We start from the raw sequence: 20884 nt of genomic DNA, 5'->3' as shown, positions 1-20884 counted from the left end.
GGTTTGTTTACAGTATTTCCAGGGTGAACTTTTTACATATAACTTTTAAAATGTTTGTTTATTAGGAGGTTTAAATACTGTTCCTACGGCTTCTCATATCTATGATCAGTTTCACTTCTCTACGTGTGCTCCTGTCTTCTCCTCCTCCCCTGCTCAAGGTGAGTGTTGCTGGTGAGAACGGTGCACTGTGAGCTTAAATGAGCTCCATCTGATAAATGTCCTCACTTTTAACAAGTTACGGAATATTTGGCGCTAGATTGTGACTCAAATCCCAGAATCCGTTTACCATAGAGAGCAAATAAGACGCGAGTGAAGTTTTAAAACACGTTATCAGGCGCTAAACACCGGGAGCTGTCACAGTGTCTGAGACGAAGGCTGAAGACCAGCGCGTCTGGGGCGCCTCTCAGTAAAAGACTTTACGAAGGGACCAATGAGCAAACACTGTGTGCAGGCAGTGCTCGTGGGAGTTGTGGTGTCGTAGTCTCATACTGCAATGGGTTTAGTATTTCAGATGCCGTTTCAGAAAACTACAATTAAATAATTCAACCCGCCGAAGTCGCTAGTAGGAGTGACGGTTTTACTGAAATTCGCATGGATGAAAAATACATCCATGCGCGCCCGATTGCGTGATTACAGACTCGCTGGCGGCGCAGTTTCCCGAGCGGGTATCCCGATTACGTGGTAAACTTGCTCTCTGAAGCCAAGCTTCTTTGTTGTCCAAAAACATCTCTCAATATCACTGCTTCATTATAAGGGGTTGCTACGCTGCTTCTGCTCTCCGCCTCCGTCATTAATTACTCTCTTCACGAAGCACATTTATCTGACAAATTAGACGGACAGTGCCATATTGGACGATCGTTCTGCCAGTCACACTCATCATAGACCAATACGCATCAAGCCACGGTATGACGTAGCGGATTTGGGCCGCTGCTGCTTGTTTGTGAAAGAGAGGCGGGAGCTGCTCTCTGCAGCTCCCGCCTCTCTTTCCTGACTGGTTCAGTCGGAACTCGATCGAGTGAAATCAACGGAGGGCAGCCAGACCGACCTGCAGGATTTCACAATCTGGCAGGTTTGTCTACGCCGGATTTCCGGCACTATGCCGGAGGTCTTCAAGCCCTGAGTATGACAGATTAAAGAAACAAGATAAAGAGAGCCAACTCAAGGAGGTTCCTTTAAATAACACAAGCTTTGCAAACATAAGGAGAAGACTAAACAATTACAGAGTATCAGGGAGACCCAGAAAAGCTCAACAAAAACACAATCATTGCCAGAGACGCCTGATGAGAAAACCAAAAGACTGGGTCCAAAACGTGTCCAACTTTAAACAAACTGTATTCTTATGAAGACCGAGGTTTGTCAGGTGCTTAGGCCAACCACCAAGAGGGCAGAAAAGAGATCCTCTCACTAACTTAGAGTTAGACCTAATGAACCAGCACAAGACCTTGAATAAGGCCTGAACAAATCAGAGCTTGTCACAGCTCATCACAGAGCAGACACCTGCCTCTGCTCTGTGATGATTCCTCCATCAAACTCACTGATTGACCAAACTGGGAGCCCCTCACATCTAAAGAAGATCCTGAACCAGCCATAACATGCACACATCTTTTAACAGACCATGATGACAGCCAGGTGATCAAAGATGGATTCAAGGATTCCTTCACATAAGATAGTGTTTTCTTGGGATGGGTAATAAATTAGGTACTTGTATGGGAACCAACCGAATTCTGTCTTGTAAACTCAAAAGGTACCATGTTTAGGTACCAAAACGCATCCTTGTGACTGAGAGGGAGTGGAAGAGTAGGTGTTTTTCCATGCTGGGCATGAACACAGCATTGCAAGTTTATATTCATTCATTTCATTCATTCATTTTCTTTTCCTGTTCAGGGTCGCAGGTAGCTGGAGCCTATCCCAGCTGTCATTGGGCGAGAGGAGGGTACACCCTGGACTGGTCGCCAGCCAATCACAGGGCTGACATAGACAGACAGACAACCTTTCACGCACACACTCACACCTACGGACAATTTAGAGTGACCAATAAACCTGGTGAGCATGTTTTTGGACTGTGGGGGGAAGCCGGGGAGAACATGTAAACTCCACACAGAAGGGCCCGCCGGCCAAGCTGGGAATCGAACCAGTGACCTTCTTGCTGTGAGGCTGCAGCGCTAATTGTTGCGCCACTGTGCAGCCTGAAAGTTTATATATTGAAGAAAAATTATGTTGAATATAAAAAACTTTGAGATTTCATTATCAAACAAATGAATATTTATTAACACATATACACACACACAAAAGTACCTGGCATTGGTACCATTGAGTACCGACACCAAGTACCGGGCATTGGTACTGTGTCGTTTCAAATCTGAAAGGTACCCATCCCTAGAGTTTGCTCTCTTTTCTTTGGCACATGATCTGTTGTCCTGCATTGAGTCCAAAAATGCTGGAAAACCAGAACACATCTGATTACCTAAAGCCAGTCCAGGGTAAACTGCTAAATCTGAAAGTGCAGATTTTAGTCTCAGCATCTCTGTTGTGTATTTATTTTCTAGCTTTAAGTTATTTGAAGAGATAAACCCATCTTATACATTCTTTAAAAACAGTGGCTTCCGGTCAGTCCTGTCTGCCGTCTGATCTTAAAACCACTACGAGCCACAGCAGAGAATAAATCCCTCGTTCTTACCCAGCTGTGAGCAATAAAACCTTTCATCTGATTTTTCAATAGTTTCCTCTTTGAGAATCAAAGCACGGCCATAAAGTGCTTCGGAGACCTGTTGATACCACAATACTGATGGTAAAAAGAACAAAAAACCTTGATAACTGAGGATGAGATCTGAGATTTCTCACTTTCACACGACACCATCTGACAGTGGCATGAACCACCCCAGAAACAATAACCTCCATCCACAGACGTTATCATTCAACAAGAAACAATGAATGCTTTTCTATCTATTGAATACAATATTTACTCCTGAGATGTATTGTTCCCTGTCAGAACACTGTATGTCCAGGGACACACACACACACACACACATCTACAACCACATATTAACATCTTGGCAGTGATTACTAAACACTGTGTTACAAACAAACCTCGAGAACAATCTTTCTATGAAGACAAGCCAAGCAGTTTGTTTCCTCTTTGTTTTCTTCCAACAACAGCGGAAAGGAAAACAAGAACTCTGACCATGAGAGGACAAGGAAAAATTACAAAACAAAAGCTAAACCTGACCACACAGTATAACTGCACTTGTTGGTTTGTGTCTGTGACGGTGTTTGATAGATTTACGATGCTCTTTGATTCCTTCTACTTTGCCATTTTAAGATCCCTGTGTGTGACTTTTTTTAAATTTCTGGACAAATTTCCTTTTAGTGTTTCACCCTCAGTCCTGTTCTGGGGACGTGAGTGGAAGAGGAGTAAAAAAAAAAAAAACACTTAACAAGCACACACATAGACACACTTCAACAAATGTAAATGGGTGACACTCCTGGTCACCCCTAAAGTTGGACTTTTATGACTCATTGTCTCCTGTCTGACACTGAACAAACAGAATCATACATACAGCCGTGACAGTCAAACCATTCTGCAATTTTTATGATCATGAAATGTTTTTTATATCTACCCAGCTCTCTTCATTTCTTTTATCATTTATCTGTCATCTTCCATCATTGCTGTTCTTTGGTAGAACGTTTTTGCTTGCCTGTTCATCTCCCACACTATCGTCTTTCTTCTTTTATCTCCCTAACTCTGCTCAGCTCCTCCAGTTTTCATTAACTGCACATCCTGTTGATCAGCGTGGCTCTGGTAAGTGATGAGTATCTTGGTGTAGCACAATCTGACAAACACTGATCCGATATAACATTATGAGCACTGACAGAGGAAGCAATATCAGTGGGTACCACGTTTTCAGAGGCACGTATCGGTGGGTGTGATACGTCAGGCTGCAGGTGCACATTTTGTCTTCAAAGTCAATGTTTTTAAGAAAATTTATTTATTAATTTAACCTTTATTTAACCAGATTGGTCCCACTGAGATTACAAACCTCTTTTTTCAAGGGAGACCTGGCCAAGACAGGCAGCAGCAAAAACACAAAGTTACAGACAGGCAGCACAAAAGAGACAAAGCACAATTTATAAAACACAAGATAACTGACTAAAATCACGTTATAGGAAACAATAAAACACTGACATCTTATAGAACCAGCCTCCATGTCTTTCATTTTAGATTTAAAAACATTTAAGGACACCAGCTCCTTGAGCTTAAAGTCATTCTTCAACTGGTTACAAACTGACGGTGCAGAGCACCCAAAGGCCCTTTACCCAATTTCTGTCTGAGCGTTTGGGACAGAGAGCATAATGAGGTCCTGAGAACACAGAGAGTTCTGTCTGTTACTTCTCTGCATGATAAAAACACGTAAATGCTGGGGAAGCAGACCAAGAACTGCCTTATAAATGAGAGTGTACCAATGTGTGAGCCTCCAGGTCGCCAAAGCACGCCATCCAGTTCTTCCCCCAGGTTTTTTCTCCTGAGCACCCTCAGAAAGTGGAGCCTCTGCCACGGTGTTACCAGACTGGGAGAGGTTGTCTGTGATGTAGACACCCAGAAATTTGAACGTGTGGACCCCTTCAATGCAGTCCACGTTAATGATGAGTGAGCAAAGTCTGTGATGCATTAGCAGAAAAATGTGAAAACTTAGAGATGTTAATTACTTTAACTTAGACTGAATTATGAGGATGAGATGACTGGGTCAGAGCATCTCCAAAAGTGGCCCAAGAAAGAAAAACCAGGGAACTGGTTTCAGGATCATGAAGGACAAGGCTCACTGATGCACTTGGGCAAAGGGAAGCTAGCACTTGTGGACCAATCCAAGTGAAAAGCTCCTGGAGCTCAAACTGCTGACAGAGTTAATACTGGATCTTTTGTCAGACCAAATCATGCATGGTTTTCTGCAGACCTTCCAGGATGCCCTGAAAGCTCCTACAAAGGGGAATGAAAGCATCAAAACTTGACCACAGAGCGCTGGAAGAAGGCGCCTTGGAGGAACACAGCTTTTGAGTTACTCACAAAATCACTTAGATCTAATTCCATCAGCATCTGTGGGTTTTGAAAATATGTAAATCTGCATTTTATGTCTTGATGTTGGACGCCACAGCACACCCTCAGGGGTTGAGAGTATTGACTGTGTATAGAGCAGACAGAGTAGCTCCGCCATTTACCATTGTACAGTTTTGAAGCCAAAATACCCCTGTCACAGGTGCCACCATTGGCAGCCAGAGTCTGCGCAGTAAAGGCTAAGAGGGACTCAGAATCTGAGTGGAGCCGCAGGACAAAAATAATATTTATTTCTTTTTTTTTTGAGAGTCTAATCTCTTCTTGGCTCTCCCTTCCAACATATTTAACAATCCCTGAAAAAAATACACAGGAACAGCAGCTGTCAATCATTGTTTAACATGACGTAAAGCCTCTCATACCTCGTATAACTAATGAAAGCTAAACTTTTCAGAAAAAAGAGGACTTGAATACAGGCAGCCAAATGATATCTTCAAATCACCACAACAATTGGATGTGAGAAACATTGCCACGAGGTGTATTATTTTTTAAAGTTTGACCACAGCCCATGTGGAATGGCTGGGGAGCTAGACTTTTTTTTACCAATACTGCAGCCAGCCACCAGGGGGAGCAGTTTTTGTGGTGAACTCACTTCGAGCCGAGCAAGATGACGTCCATTTTTTTTTACAGTCTAAGGTTGAGAGTCCATGTCACGTCTTTCTTTCACCTCCTTCTGTCGAGAGGTGTATTTGCAATAATAGAACGGTTGTTGAAACATTATGTCTGATTAATTTTTCAAAAATGTATCTGAAGCCACTTTGAATCTTCAGAAAGGAAAATTGTACCTGGAGTGTCTATCTTTTTTCAACAGTCCAGCAGTCTAAAGAGAAGCATGAACCATCAGAATGATTTTAATATCAGCAAATAAAGCAAAATAAGTAAACCATCACGTAGGCAGTGATGAAAAAGTCTGCTCATATGTACAGCTGATAAGGTGATGAGCTACATTAGCAAGTGATGTCTTTTTACACACCAACAAGGAACTTCAACATGTCAGGTGTGTGCAAACAGTCTGAAGAATAGGGATGGGTACCCTTTACATTTGAAACGATAGGGTGCCGATGCCCGGTGCCTAGCAATCGGTACCGGTACTCAACGGTACCAATTTTCGGTACTTTTTTATGTTTATGTGGTAAAAATATATTTTTTTTTCTTTTTCAATTTAACATATTTCCTCTTCAATATATAACCTTGCAATGCTGTGCTCATGTCCAGCATAGAAAATTGCCTACTCTTCCACTCCCTCACAGTCACAAGGATGCATTTAGGAACCTAAACATGGCACCTTTTGACTTCACCTGAATCTGTACCTGGTACTTTTGACAGAATTTGGTCGGTACCTATAAAAGTACCTGATTCGGTACCCATCCCTACTGAAAATTTAGAAACAGAGAAAAAGTGTTTTTCTGCAGTGCTCATAAAGTGATACAACTCTATCAGCGCGACAGGTCTGATGGTGAAAAATTATAATTCTGAACAGAACCAAGAGTTTCTTAGAATGAAAAGAGTCAGAACCAGGAAAAACCTGTCAGCAGCCGCATTTCTTTCATTTCTTTGCATTACTCTGAACAATCAGCCTCTTACAGAAAAGAATTAGGGCCACTGAAAAAAAATCTAGATTTTATTTGTTACTATTTTTCAGAGAAAAAAAATCTGAATTCTGACTTTAATTTCAGAGTCAGGACTTTTTTCTCAGAAAAAATAGTAAAAAAATGGACACTTTTTTATTTCAGTGGCCCTAATCCTACAGGCTCATTATGCAACCTTAACATTAAATTGCAAAATCTTTATTTTCTTCACAGAAGCCTCTTGCTAGTGCTGCTCATGTTAGCTTCACCACAGACATCAGAACATCAAGTGTGAGTCCTGTCAGCGTGTTGAGTTTCAAACCACAATTTCCTCCAAAACAAGCTTTAAACTTCCCCCTGCTTGAAGCATTTTAATTACAACAAAGTCCGCTTAGATGTGTCACCTGGAGCAAATCAGTTACCTTGTGTTTCCAATGTCACATACTTTAGCACACAAGTAAAACATCAAATTCAGCTTTTTGCAAATAAAAAGTATACTATAAATATTATATCTGGCGTATCCAGGATGCTACCTGTTGTCAGGGAGGGCCCTTTTTATGGGGTGACTGTCTTTTTGATGACAGGCAGTCATTTCCTGAGTTTGATGGCAGATTAATCTACATCCTGTAAATACCAAATTACTCAAATGTGTATTAACCCCTGAGAGGTCCACACTGACATTTTTTACTAAAAGCTGAGCACAAGGCATCAAGGATGGCTTCATATGAAAAAAAAAAAAACTTCTCTGTCTCTACCAGAATTAAAAAAAAACATTTGAAGCAAATGAACTGGAAGCAGAGCACAGGGAGTTGTTAGTGTCTGTTGATATGTCTCCTGATAGTTCAGTGAATTCCTTTAAAGGATTTCTTTCTCCAGCGTGTTTAGATAAACTGAAAGCACTCATGGTCAAACTGGAATGCTTTATTTGTCTGTTAACAGCTGCAGAAACAACTTTGCCAGGAGCGAAGAGTGTGCAAGCTTAAAGTGAAGATTTTGTTTGATTTTCCCATTTTTAAAGGTAAATCAAAGGTAAATCAAAAATCACTTTATTAAGTCTTTTAGTGAAATTTGTGGATCTTTGGCTTTCCTCCCAGCTCACAAAATGTGATATTTAATGACAAAACCTGTACTTAGTAGTGCTTGTGAATGTAAAATCCTGACCTAAACAGAGCTGTTTGGATTTGGGGGATTTGCCGACGTCAGCGATTCCTTTTTTTGACCAATCAGGAGCAAGTCTGACCAGATTGGTCCACCGGAGCAGATACCCCCGAACCCCCTCCCCACCCACTCATCTCCCCTGCTGGAGAGAGATGAAGAGCCATCACTGCTCTGTTTTTGGATGTAAACAGCTACATTGTTCCATGCCCAAGCTTCCCATCTTGGAAGAAGACAAGACTAAGTGGCTAGAGTTCATTTATCAAGGAAATGTTCCAGCTACACTCAGTAAAACTGTGCATGTGTGTTCTGGTCACTTCACGGCCGACTCCTTTTCCAACTTTGGACAGTACAACAGAGGGCTAGTGAATAGACTGGTCCTGAATCCAGGCGCATTACCAACCATCCACCAACAAACCTCTGACCCTGGAAATGTGAGTATTTTAAATGCTGTGTGCTGTGGAGCAGATGTAAGAGCTTTTCCGCAGTCTCCCCCCTGTCTCTGTGTTAGCTTCAGGATGCTAACTGTAGCTGCGGTTAGCCTGTTGTTTTAGCCTGTAATGTTACAGTAAACAAGCTTCACTATTTTCTAAACATTGTGCACTCGGAGCTCGTGGCGCCGCTCTCAGTGACGCTATAGAGCAGGGCGGTATCAGCGGTGGCTCATTTACATATGAAGGTCACGCCCACTAAATCAGAGCGTTCTGAACAGAGGGGCTATGAGCGCCTGGAAACAATGCTGCTGTGCTTGATTTATTGGCTTTTTAGACCAAAACATGTTACTACCATTTAATGAAGACATCAATGATCCACATTAAACTGCAGAAAAGGAGCAGAGTATGGGACCTTTAAATATTAAAAGAAGTAAACAAAAAATCAGACTCTGCCTTAAGACTTATCTGTGTGTTGCAGTCTGCTTTCAAAGCTGCTGCTGACGCATGTTTGAAGCTGAAGAAGCTGTGACTGTGTCTCTTGGCAACTGAAGCATTCACAGGGAGTTTCTGATGAATGAAAGCTTTGCGTGGGCAGAAATCAAACACACCTAGCAACATACGCACAACAAAATGATGATAAGACAGTCCATTAAACACAAATCACAGAAAACGCTGCAGAACCGCTGACTCTTTTGTGTTTCAGGCTCCTTTATCTTTTATTAAAAGGCATCCTGAAGGAGACAAAGCTCCGCTGATGATATTAGACATCTTCTGAGCTGAGAGTTTAAACAGAGACGGAGACCAATAAAGTCTGGCCCACCCTGGAGAGGAGAAACAATTAGTTGTTCTCTGCCAACCTTGTATTGCATCTCAAAATGACACCTCCCTGTTGTATTTGTTTGCATGCAAATGTGAGAGACAGACTTAAGGTAGAAAACTAATTCATCAGTGAATGAATAAATGTAAAACTTTATGGATCTGTTAAGTTGAACTGTTAAGGTTGAAGCAGTTTGTTTCATCTTCCTTTTAAACTAATCATCGTCAGCCCCTGTTTCCCAGAATGCCTTTGAAAAACAGCCAGTAATGGTAACTTTCCATTTTAAAGTCTGATAGCAACACCTTGGGGACTTGAACAGCAGGGAAAGCCCTCTGAGGGACTCTTTCAGCTATCAAGAAGAGATTGCTTCATGCGCAAAGTGGATGACTGGGTGATTAATCATGGAAACTTTTCTATACACTCCCCTGTGTCTGCTTAATATCTCCCCTGTCATCTTGATTGGTCAATATTCAAAAAGCTGGGAAAAGGAAGAAGAAGAGGATTTTTTGTGCTCATATATGACCTTTTAGAGAGTGGTTAACACTCCACATCCTCCAGGATTTACCCTGAGAGTCATGCTGCTCCAACTGGGGCAAAGGCCATCAGAGAGGGTGATGAGAAATCCAAACATTGCTGTGTTGCTACACCAGATTTAGGTTTATAGACCCTCATACACAGAGGAATGGTCTGCAGATGCTGTGTGACGTAAATCAGGATTTTTCCCCAAAGGTCATTATTGCCTGCAGCAGCAGTAGCTTACAACAAACCTCAGACCACAGAGACAGATTGGTGATGCATGTCTCACAGTTTCAAAAAGATGAAGCATTTAAAGCCTGCATCCTCTGCAGGACAGAGCAGAGTGATATCGACTGTAGGGAAATGGAAACTTGCACTGACAAAGAAATCAAATTAATCTGTCAATAAGAAGTCATGCACTTGACTTGAGAACATACAGACACACGGATAAAACATATGCTAAAGGAAGACCAGACCAAATCCTGGACTTTAAGAGTCTGAATGTTAAAAAAAAGAAGAGAAAATGTTGTGCAATAACAACCTTAAACTACGTCTGCATTTCTTCTTCTGCTGCTGCTGCTGTCAACAGAGGAAACAAGCCTCCATGATTACTTTTTGTTTACCAATGATAAACTGAAGCTGAAGTTAAACAATAAGAACTTGAATGAACTATCCCAGAGTGTGGTCCTGCAGCAGGGAGTGTTTCGAAGAGATAAGATAATAAAACACAAACACAAAAACAGAGACACAGCAGGAGTAAAAACACACGCTGCATCACTCCAGAGCTGACACAAATGGAGGAAAAATGAACTCCAGCTGAATTTAAATATCGTGCTGAGACTCTTTCAAACGGCAGCAAACGGATGAGTTAAACTACAAAATTTCATGGCTTTTTATGATTTGCTGGCAGCTACTGCTGTGAGGAAAAAAGTGAGGTTTTATTCCTCACAGCAGGCCCAAAATCACAAACTGGGCTGCAACAAATGACTGTGCTGATTAGCAATACATGCTGTCGCTCCAGGAGATGTCCTCAAAACGTTTTTTTTTTTTTACCAATGACTCAAACAAATAGAGGTGAACCTCTCTTTCTTGGTTAAAGGTTTTATGGTTTGGCTCTCAAGTGGTGTTTTTCTGACATTTTCAGAGCCTCTATCAGAGAGGATGAAGCAGGAAACAGGGTGAGGGTGAAGAGTGACTTTCCTTAGAAGTGCCACGGGTTGAGTTTATACCCAGGCTGAACGTTTTGAAGCTACACTCGATTTAAAGCAATCTGTTTTTTATTTTTATTTTCGGAATTAAAATGATCAATTAAATTTTCAATTTCAATTCCAGACCTAAACTTGTTCTGTTGTTACATGTGTTTTGTTCATTTATTACCTTTGCCAAGGAGGTTATGTTTTGGGGAGAGCTTGTCGTTTGTTTGTCTCAACATAACTCAAAAAGCTTCAAATGGATCTTGATGAAATTTTCAGGAAATGTTCAAAATGGGATAAAGAAGAAGTGATTAAATGTTGGAGGTGATCTGGATCACTGTCTGGATCCAGGAGTTTTTTAAAGGATTCTTTATCATAGTAAGATAGAGCTGTTTTCACCAAATGTGTATATAACTCCATGATAAATGGTCGGATTGCTTTGCGAAATGATACAAGACAAGGTCAACATAATTTCTGACAGATTTTAAAGTAAGATCCAGATCCTGGCAATATTCTGGATACTAAGATCTGGGATATGAAATATGTACTGGGTCATAATAACTTTCAACACTGTCAGGTAACAAATTATCATACAAACCTGCAACTAACACATAAGTGTAGCAGACACATGAAAGGGAGTATAACATTAAAGTAGGACTAAAATGTTGCGTCACAGTCACAATATGCTTGGCAGAGGTCTAAGTGGTTTTGGTTTATCATCTCGTTGTAATAAAATGCCATCCCTAAAATTTAAGTTCACTCTAAATATCTCACTCTAAAAAATGAAAAGAGAGTCTTTTTTTGTTGTTGTTTTTGTTTTTAAATAGCTTTTTACGTATTTCCTCTCCTATTAATGCACTCAAAGAGTATCCACTCTGGTTCCTGACTTTATAACTTTAAACTGTCACTGTTATATGCCCATACAAATTGGGCAAGTAAATGCATTTATATATGACAAAATAACAATTCTTTAAAAGCTGATTCATTTCCCTGTAATTGATCATTATCACAAAGCTCTGAAATCATCCAAACAATCTGTCAAAAGTTGAATTTCTACAAACAGAATTTTGAATTAGTGCCAAAAAATTAACCCAATGTAGAGTTTGAAGATAAACTTCTGCTTATGAGGTAAAGTTTTCAGTCTTTCTGATTAGTTTTTGATAATTTAGTTTTAAATGTGCAGATGTCAAAGTGTGTAAGCAGCATTTTACCTTTGCAGGCTGTAAAGGGGGTGTATTTTTATCTGCCTCAGATAAAGTTCAGCTCATAGGTGACCTGTCCGGAGGTCGGGTCAAAGGTCAGAAGATAAACCTAGGATATAAAAAATGATGAATGGGGTGAGGAAACAGTGACCAGAAACTATAGTAAAGATAAGTGACTCAAATGAGAAATGGAGAGTTTAAGTTTAAAGAGGCCAAATTGATCTCCTCAGAGTTTATTTTAAAGCAGATATGAGATGAGGAACCGCAAAATTTAGTGACTTTGGCTCAAGGCTGCAACATAGTTCATCCAAAGTTGAATACTGACTCAGAACTAAAACTTTCTAAACACCTCTTCAAGGAGCTGCTCTAGTTCACAGTCTGAAAGGTCAAACTGTCCGAGCTTCTTCTCGTAGCTGTCAAAGGACGAGTAAATTAGATGTCACTTGTTCCATGTCTGTGTACGTCCGCTGCTCTCAGTTTATTCCACTTGATTTATATTCCACAAAGACCCAATACTAACCACAGGAGTGTGTTTGTGTGTGTGTGTGTGTGTGTGTGTGTGTGTGTGTGTGTGTGTGTGTGTGTGTGTGTGTGTGTAAGGGAGGACAGAGGAAGGATGAAGGCTGAGGAGGCTGCTATTATCTTCCTCTGTTATCCTGCAACCACTTCCTCCTCCTCTCCCCTCTCCACTCTGAAACAGGCCACCAGGTTAAAAATAAGCCATTGTTGCTCATAAACAAAGAGACATGCAGGGGACTTTCATAGTGAGGGGACACAAATAACATCCTCACAGGCTTTTATGAAACTCTAAGTCTCTGCCAGACACGGAGAGGTCAGGAACCGCTAGAACAGAACCACTTCAAAAGTCTTGTGCGTGGAATGATGCAGCAGTTTGTGATCATTTCAGCTGCTGATTTTTTTAATTTCATCAATTAAATTTTTGCTCTTCTGCTAATTATTTTTGAAGTTAGCTGCTCTTTTGATAGAAGTCTCTAAAGACAGCGTCTCAGAGGATCCAAAAGTTAGACTTCAATCCCTAACAGAAGACGTCAACACAGCTCCCCAGACTTTCCCACTCTTCCTCAGCCTCTCCTCAAACTATCCATGGGGAATACTCGTCTCATCATCTCATCTCCACATGCTTGAGTCCCCATAGAAGTATAAGAGTAGGAATGCTAGTTTGTGAATTAGTCTTCATTAGTATTGAGGTAGGAGCACTGTTTCTATTCAGACTATATGGATGCACTCTTAAATTCTGCTGCGGTGAGATCACTGCCGGTGTATAGAAAGCTTAAAGATACTCAGAGTTATCCCACAGGCCAATAACAAGAATATCTACTCTAAACTTCCTGGAACAAGTGGTTGAATCACTTTAATTGATAACATTCAGCCAGTCAGCAAGTAAGCTCACTGTAGCATCCTGGACAGTCTTTATCAATAAATACGTCAGAGTCCTTTTCATCTTTCAAGACCTAATGCAGCTAATGCTCGAGATCAAGTCCAAGTCATGTCATCAGTCCTGAAAATCAGGACTCATGACATAACTTGGCTTTGAATACTGGACTCAATACTAAAATAGAGTTAACAGCCAAATGTGAGTGCTGGTCTGGAGTCTGGTTTCAGGCCACCCCTTGAACTCATGATCACCAACAACTCTTTTGCCTTTTTCCTTTTAGCCTGTCAGCAACATTTTTTCTCAACACCCCCATTCCATAAGAGCTGAAAGCCCAGTCATGTTACCGACCAGTTACAAACTGATGTGATAAATTTTGCAATGTCCCTCAGGGGGGGGTTTTCAAGCACGAAACACTTCTTCAAGTTAAAATCTTTTGCTATCATCAGATTCAAAATGAGCAGATATCTTCTAGAAACTGATTTTTAGCTTCAGCATTTGATAAGATGTATCTGCACTGTTTTGATAAAATAGAGGCTTTGAAACACTCACAAACCATCAAACTTTGTTCAAGACATTTTTTCACCGTGTGCCAACTCTCAGTTATTTAGTGCTGAAAGTTGCAGCAAACTGTTGCTGGAAATGAAGATGATCAGCGCAACGAAGCTTAAACTCCTGATATTTCTACACAATTGAGTAGAGATTACTTACTTGGATTCAGGACCTGATATTTTTTCTTTTATTGCATACATTGGTGACTGTTTGACTTTGTTCTGTCATGTCAAGTCAAGTTTCCTTTATTTTGCTCATTAATGTTTCCTATCTTGTCTTACCTCTTGTGTATATATATCTATACATGTGTGTCAGTGTCTATGTCTGCCCCAACCCCCTCCTCTGCTTGTATGTTGATGTTTTGGTTGTTTCAGGATGTTTCTGGGAGGAGAGTAAGCGTGGTAACCTCAGCCAATCACAGCACGCCAAGTGTGCAATTGACTTTGTGTGTTGATGACTGGAGTGGAGGTGCTATTCAGAGTGGCTCCGAGAGTGGATGTAGCAGGGAGGAAGAAAAGCACAGCCAAAGTGAAACAAAACGCCAAATAGATAAAGCTTTTCCCCAAACAAGGGTGAAGCTTGGTTTGGTCGCCTTGGCTCGGCTTTCACTTGCTTTTGGTTTCACTTGCTTTTGGGCACTTGGAGAGCAACAGGAGATGAAGAGCATTGCGAGGTGGTGCGTGTATTATACCCATGATTAGCTTGTGCTAACATGCCAAGTCAGGTGCACAGCTCTTAAATTTCTCCCACGTAGAAACACGATGCTACAGGTGGTTGCTGGGATAGTGAATGCATTCGCATAGCTTCAGTCATGAGACAGTCGGTGTGCTGCCGCTGGCACTGAGCCAAGGAGGAAAAGTCTAGTTTGACTGCTATGTTTACTAACAAGCAACGAAAAAATCCTGCAGACCATACCTTTAACCTCATGTCTACAGTCTTCGTCCCAGTCTTTAATTCATAGTCATAGTCTTGCCATGTTTGAACCTTGCCTGCCTTTTTGACCATGTCTTTTCCCTCATGTCGGCCTGTTACCTCTGCCTGATTGGACTGCCTTCTTGTGTTCTGAACTCTGCCTGGGTCTGATAAACCCTTTTGCCCTTCGGAGCTCTGGTCTGGCGTCTTGCATTTGCGTCAGCCTTTCTGTGCCCTGGTTCATGACGTGTTCTGCAAGACAAACACAGCTGTCGAAAGAAAACTTGTCCACCCTGATTTGACTTAAATTTCTTTACCAAAAGACAGGCTGAAAAGGTCTGGACAAAGTCAGGTTAAAAAGATTTAGCCATCAACAAGAAACCTACCCTGTATCTGAAGAGGCTTAACAAATAGTGCACGAATTCAAATCCCCCATAGAAAGTTTTCAGGCTACTACATAAGTCTCTGTAGGTTGTTTACGAGGATCAAAGCATTTCCATGCATATAAATCTGAAGTGATGTTAAATTTGGGAAATACAGGATCATGTATCTTTAAGGTGTAAGGGGAACAGACAAACAATACTTAGACAACCCAGTGGGTAGAACAGTTAAAGCCAAACACCAGTCAACACTTTAGATCCTGTTATGCAATGAGCACGAGGAGGTTCAGTTACAGGTCAAACTGGGGACTTGAACCTGCCGGCAGGGGGTTAATGGAGTTAGGATATGCACTGCGCTCTCAAGGAACAAATGTTTTGAAAGCATTCTCACAGCCACACGTTTTGAGTCCATTTGGAAATCCCCTCTGTCTGAACTGCCGCACATCTTCAGTCCTCAGTGATAAAGTCCAGCGCCTCTAGTTTTCTCTCTCTGAACACTGTCTGATCTACTGAGGAAAGCCGGCGGCACCAGGATTTACCGCAGCAGAGCTCCTCATGTATACATGCTTAAGGATGTGGTTATTTTCCCATAGCTGGACCTAAGAATAGCTCCTCCAGCTTGGAGCTTTGCCATGCTGTCTTTTGATTTGCTTGTATTTTCTTGTCTCTGGGGCATATGAAAGTACAACAGGCAGAGTAAGAGAGTAAACGGATGCCCCTAGGCTACAGAGAAAGAAATTAGATCAGCGTATGACATTAACCATACCAGCTGCCGTGTTCTCCCCCACTTATCAATCAGAGTGGGAGTTAGCACAACTTGACACAGCCCGAAGATACGGTCATCTTGACACTGCGTTCATCACTCAAGCATCTACTCTAACTCTTACTCTGAATCACACAAATAATCACCTCAATGAGATCTGTCCATGGTTCGCCCCTAAGAAAAAATATTGTGCTAAATCTCTCCTTTTCCTATTGTCATAAGAACACAAACACACAATTTAATACTCAAAAAAGTGATGCAGGAGCGTCCTTGTTTAACCCCTAGAAAGCAGGAGCATGATAGAAGAAAACATTTCAAAACATTAATTTTTTAAAAGCTTTTTGTATCTAAAGAGGCAAGTTACTGTTTCCACAGAGGGTTCAGCTTCATTTTGCTCTTTGCATCATTTTTCAAAGTCTTTGTTGACCTTCTGATCATTTCATTATAGAAACAAATGTGCCTGGGAGGGTCCAAGCAATATGATCACTTTCTCAGATTTCTGCCAGCCATGTAACCCTTGAGCTATCATCTGGCAAAAATGTAGTCCCTGAAGGGGATTGGCACATTTTTGGAGCTTCCAACTAAACCCTACCATCATTCAAATAAGCATCACAATCTCCAAACTGAAGCCTGGGTCACTGTTTGCATAAGCGAAGGATGTGGCCAGTCATACACTCCCTAAAAATGCAGCTCCATGTCAAACACAAGCCTAGTAACTGGTCCGCTGGGTAGCATCGTATTTCATCTTTCGCACATTACATCTTCTCCTTGGCTTCCTCTCTTTATTTTTTCTTTACAGCATGTTTAACTGCTGCTCAAAATCCAACAGCTCTAACTCATAGTGTAGCCAGTTTCCTGTGCAGGAACAAGCAGGAAATAATGCAGGACCAAGAACTGGTGATAGGAAACGAACGGATGTATCACAAAGGACTAATTTTTGAGCAGAGTCTTGCAGAACCCTGCAGACATTATGTACAAGTAGCAAATCGTGCTCATATCAGCGTCAGATGCTATCATGTAGCTAAAACATAGAGTTAGCTAAGACTTTTTTACTGCCATTGCTTGCAGTCAGAAAGCATCTTGGCTGCAAGACACAACAAAAATGCATCAACAGATTATTGGTAGCTCTTAAAATCTGATTCTTTTTCTTGGTAATCGATAAAAAGCTTAATAGTAGTCTGCTGATAGTTTATGGGTCTGAGGCTTTGGTTTCTGCTGATCCCTTACACATATTTTGCTCTTTTTTTCTTTCCAGCACATGATCAGTCATTGCTAAAAAGCTAATGGTCACAACTTTAGACTGTATATAGAGTGGGCAGTGTGGCTAAGCCATTTACCACTGTACGGTTTTGAAGCCAAACTTCTCCCCATTGAAGCAGTTGTGTAGCCAGAGTCTGCGCAAAGAGACTGTGAGGGATTCTGGGAGAATCTAAGTGGAACCAGGTGACAAAAATAATGATATTTTTTTTCTAATCACTTCTTGACTCTACCTCCCGACATATTTTACAATCCCTGAAAAAATACACAGGAACAGCAGCTGTCAATCATCATTAAACGTGACGGAAAACCTTGTTTTTAACCTCTTGTAACTAATGAAAACGAAACTTTTCAGAAAAAAAGAGGACTTGAATACAAGGCAGCCAAATGATATATTCAAATCACCACAACAATCAGACTTGAGAAACATCTCTACCAACATGTATTAATTTTTTTAACTTTGACCACAGGCCATCTGGAACAACTGGAGAGTCTGATTTTTTGACCCATACTGCAGCCAGCCACCAGAGGGAGCAGTATTTGTGGCGACCTCACTTCGAGCTGAGCAAGATGATGTCCATTTTTTTTTTACTGTCTATGGTCACAACCAGATAAACTACAAATGAAAACCAGGGTGTGAATCTTGTTCATTTGCAAATCAAAATAGATGTTAAACTTTTGCACCAAAACTCCAGGGTAAGGTTGAAGAAAAGGACATCTTTGGGTAAAAATAAGAAGAAAACAGCAGATGCAGCAACATCTCCTTCACTGCATTATCAAAAGAGCAAAAAGGGCAAACATTAAGAATGAGCTAGTATTGTACAACACATACCAATTTAAGACATTTGAAAACCAATCTCTAGTCATATCCAGTCATTTGTAGATGTAAAAGAAAATACAACATTGCCTGCTGCAACAGCTTCAGCGCCCTGCACCCCTGCATCTGTTTAGTGTGCAACCCAAACGCGCGAGTTATCTCCCACTGAGCCTAAAATAACCACGTGTTTTTTCACAGGATGAGGGGGCATGTTGGCTTGTTTGTGTTATGAAAGGGGGGAGCAAGCAGAGGGCGAGGTGGGGGGTGAGGAACCAAAGTAGCAGCCAGAGTGACTATTAATATACTGATATTCGTGTGGCAAGAGCAGGCTGTTCTGGTCAAAGACATGCTGCACCAGCTGTGGGACAGGGGTGAAAGTTTCCCACGAGCAGATTCGTGGTAAAGGGTACGTCCTACATTAAGGAGCTGGTCTGAGATCGATGTCTTGGGTGTGAGGATTACAACTTGGCAACTGGAGGCAGAGACAGCAGAGGGTGTTCCTGGAGACACTGCTGAAATGAAGCCAGTTGCAGAGAGAAACACACAAAGCACACATGGAAATAGCCTCTGCGGGTGTAATCAAAGCTGTATTGCAAATATTGCAGAGGCAGCTACGAGGCTTAGAGTGGTATAAGAATAACATTAGTGAAGGCGTCTCCATTACAGAGAGTGACAACTAAGGAATAACAATACATAAACAAATAAACAGCACATTGGTTTCCTTTTCTGGCGGTGTTGAGTAACTTCTAGGAAGACGGCACGTACGGCAGCTCTGCAGCTCTGCAGGTGGCTGCTGCTGTGCATGTAAAAGTGAATGAAAATCACCAAGGACAGATGCAAATTCACGGCGCTAATAAAAAAGCACTTAGCCTGCAGGGAACAGGTTGAGGGCAGCTTTATGTTTCTTTACCCTCATGCATTGTTCATAATTTCTGTCTTTTCTGTGGCTAAGTGACAGTTGATTTAACGTGAAATGGAAAAGGTAAATACTTGTAATAAATGAGCTTCTGTGTTTGATATGCACTGCTTTTATAGTTATAAGCTGCAACAGCTCATAAGATATATCTTAAGCTTCCTTTTACAATCTCAACTTGCAAAAATCTGCCTTAAACTATTGAGACTCAAGCATAGAATTACTTACAACACACCAGATGTGGGCTGCCATTTCTCCTAACAATCAAGCTGATTATTTTAAATCACTTAGCCTCAGTTTATTTAAATGTGCATTGTTCTTTCTGTTTTGATTTTGATTGAGCATTTTCTTTCTCAGACTCAACATCCCTCTAAATGAATACAACATTTAAATGATTTGAAGGTTTGAATAAAAAATGCTGATATTGCTCATAGGGTCCTGAACAATATCACCCTGATTTACATCTTTCTTCCTTTGATTTGTGTTGTTTCGGAAATGTATGTGTTTCAACCAGAAGGAAGTTTGGGGGCAGGGAAAAATAAGTTTTAGCTTCACACAACTTCCTTCCAGACATTTACAGTTTATGTAGTACATTTACTTTTTTATATAAACGTGCTTGATTATAGACGAAACAGAATAAAACATTAAATATTAATATTCCTGCACCTCAAATACTGCTGATGTAAAGCTGATGACAAGTTCTACAGCTCAGTTGAGTTCTGGAGATCTCCTAATGACAGTCATTTCTCCAGCTTCCCCTCAGTGACTTATGATTTTGCACTGTCATGTATCATTGACTTTTAAGCCTGTGTTGTCTCACTTGTTGACCAAGGATTCATTGACCATCTGTTGTGTTTCATATTAAAAGGAGGTAAGCACGGCAAACTATATAACCATCTATTCTAATTCCATTTCTATTAGTACTTAGAATTGCAACTGTAGACGCAGGCAGGCAGCCAGCTGAGGGTGTGACCTTCCCTTCAACCTGCAGTCATCTTCAATGGTACACTGTACATTGTTCTACACCCAAGCTTAACGCACCGTAGACTTTTTATCTTCGTTTGTAGTTTCAAAACACAAGAAAAAGATATTTTCTGTTCGACATTAAACTGAACAAGACATCCCCTGTGATGTACCTAAAGTCTCTTAACTTTTCTTGTGATACAAAAGTTTAAAACCAGAAACTGTAGTTCCACCTCCACTGCTGCATTCTCATTTTCTTCTCTCAAAAGCCGCATCCCATCCTAAATTAACACATCTGACACGTTCATCTAAGAGAGTGACGTCTAATGCAACACCTCCACAAGAGACACCTGGACTTCGCAAAGAAAATGACAAACTATCGCCAAAGCAAAAAAAAGTGAACGTCTGTGAGTTTACCTTTTCTCGGAGAGGGCCGTCAGACAGTTTTTTCCTCCAAACATCCCCATGCTATCATGATCCGAGCAGAGAGAGGTCGCATGCTTCTCCTCTGTCAACACTGACCGACTGCGACCACCACAGCTGCAGCAGCCAGTCAAGTTAAGGACAGGGGCATTACGGACACTTCCGGTTATTTCTTTCAAAATAAGATATCCAGAGTCAGCTAATTGTAGTTTTTTTTGAACAATAAAATCCGGATAACTTTTATAATTTTCAAATCAACCAGTGGAACAGTTAATAATTTCTTTTCAAATCTGAAAAAGGCGAAAGTATCGGGATGGACTAAAACATTATTAAAAGATCAAAACTTTTAAGAAAAAGTATATGGTGATTTGATGAAAATAAATTATTTTCAAAATTTAGAGTTTCACAAGACAGATTGCCTGTGTTCTCTATAAAAACGGTATATCTATTAACCATGAGATTAAAAAACACCAGTTTCCTTGTGATGATGGGATTATTATATCAAATAAAATGAATAAATTA

The 20884-nt window shown here is 40.9% G+C and overlaps 1 protein-coding gene across 2 annotated transcripts in view; it reads right to left on the bottom strand.

The window, feature by feature from the left end:
* The window catches only part of calcrl2 (calcitonin receptor-like 2), a 38404-nt gene extending 17941 nt beyond the window's left edge, over positions 1-20463 (bottom strand). The window contains exons 1-2 of one of the 2 annotated variants that reach the window (XM_074681921.1): positions 20357-20456; positions 11999-12098 (exon numbers count right to left, since the gene is read on the bottom strand). Coding sequence is in view for 1 of the 2 variants with exons in the window: in XM_074681920.1 (XP_074538021.1) it covers positions 20357-20406 (50 nt within the window). In the remaining variant the exon portion in view is untranslated. Of the gene's footprint in view, positions 1-11998; positions 12099-20356 lie in introns of both variants that reach the window. The other variant, XM_074681920.1, reaches the window with a different exon arrangement.
* Positions 20464-20884: the final 421 nt, after the last annotated feature.

This window comes from Halichoeres trimaculatus, unplaced genomic scaffold (genome assembly GCF_033239565.1).
Source record: "Halichoeres trimaculatus isolate MK-OKI-2021-1 unplaced genomic scaffold, fHalTri1.1 fHalTri1_scaffold_11, whole genome shotgun sequence".
NCBI classification, from domain to species: Eukaryota; Metazoa; Chordata; class Actinopteri; order Labriformes; family Labridae; genus Halichoeres; species Halichoeres trimaculatus.
This window is presented reverse-complemented; position numbering and strand designations above follow the sequence as displayed.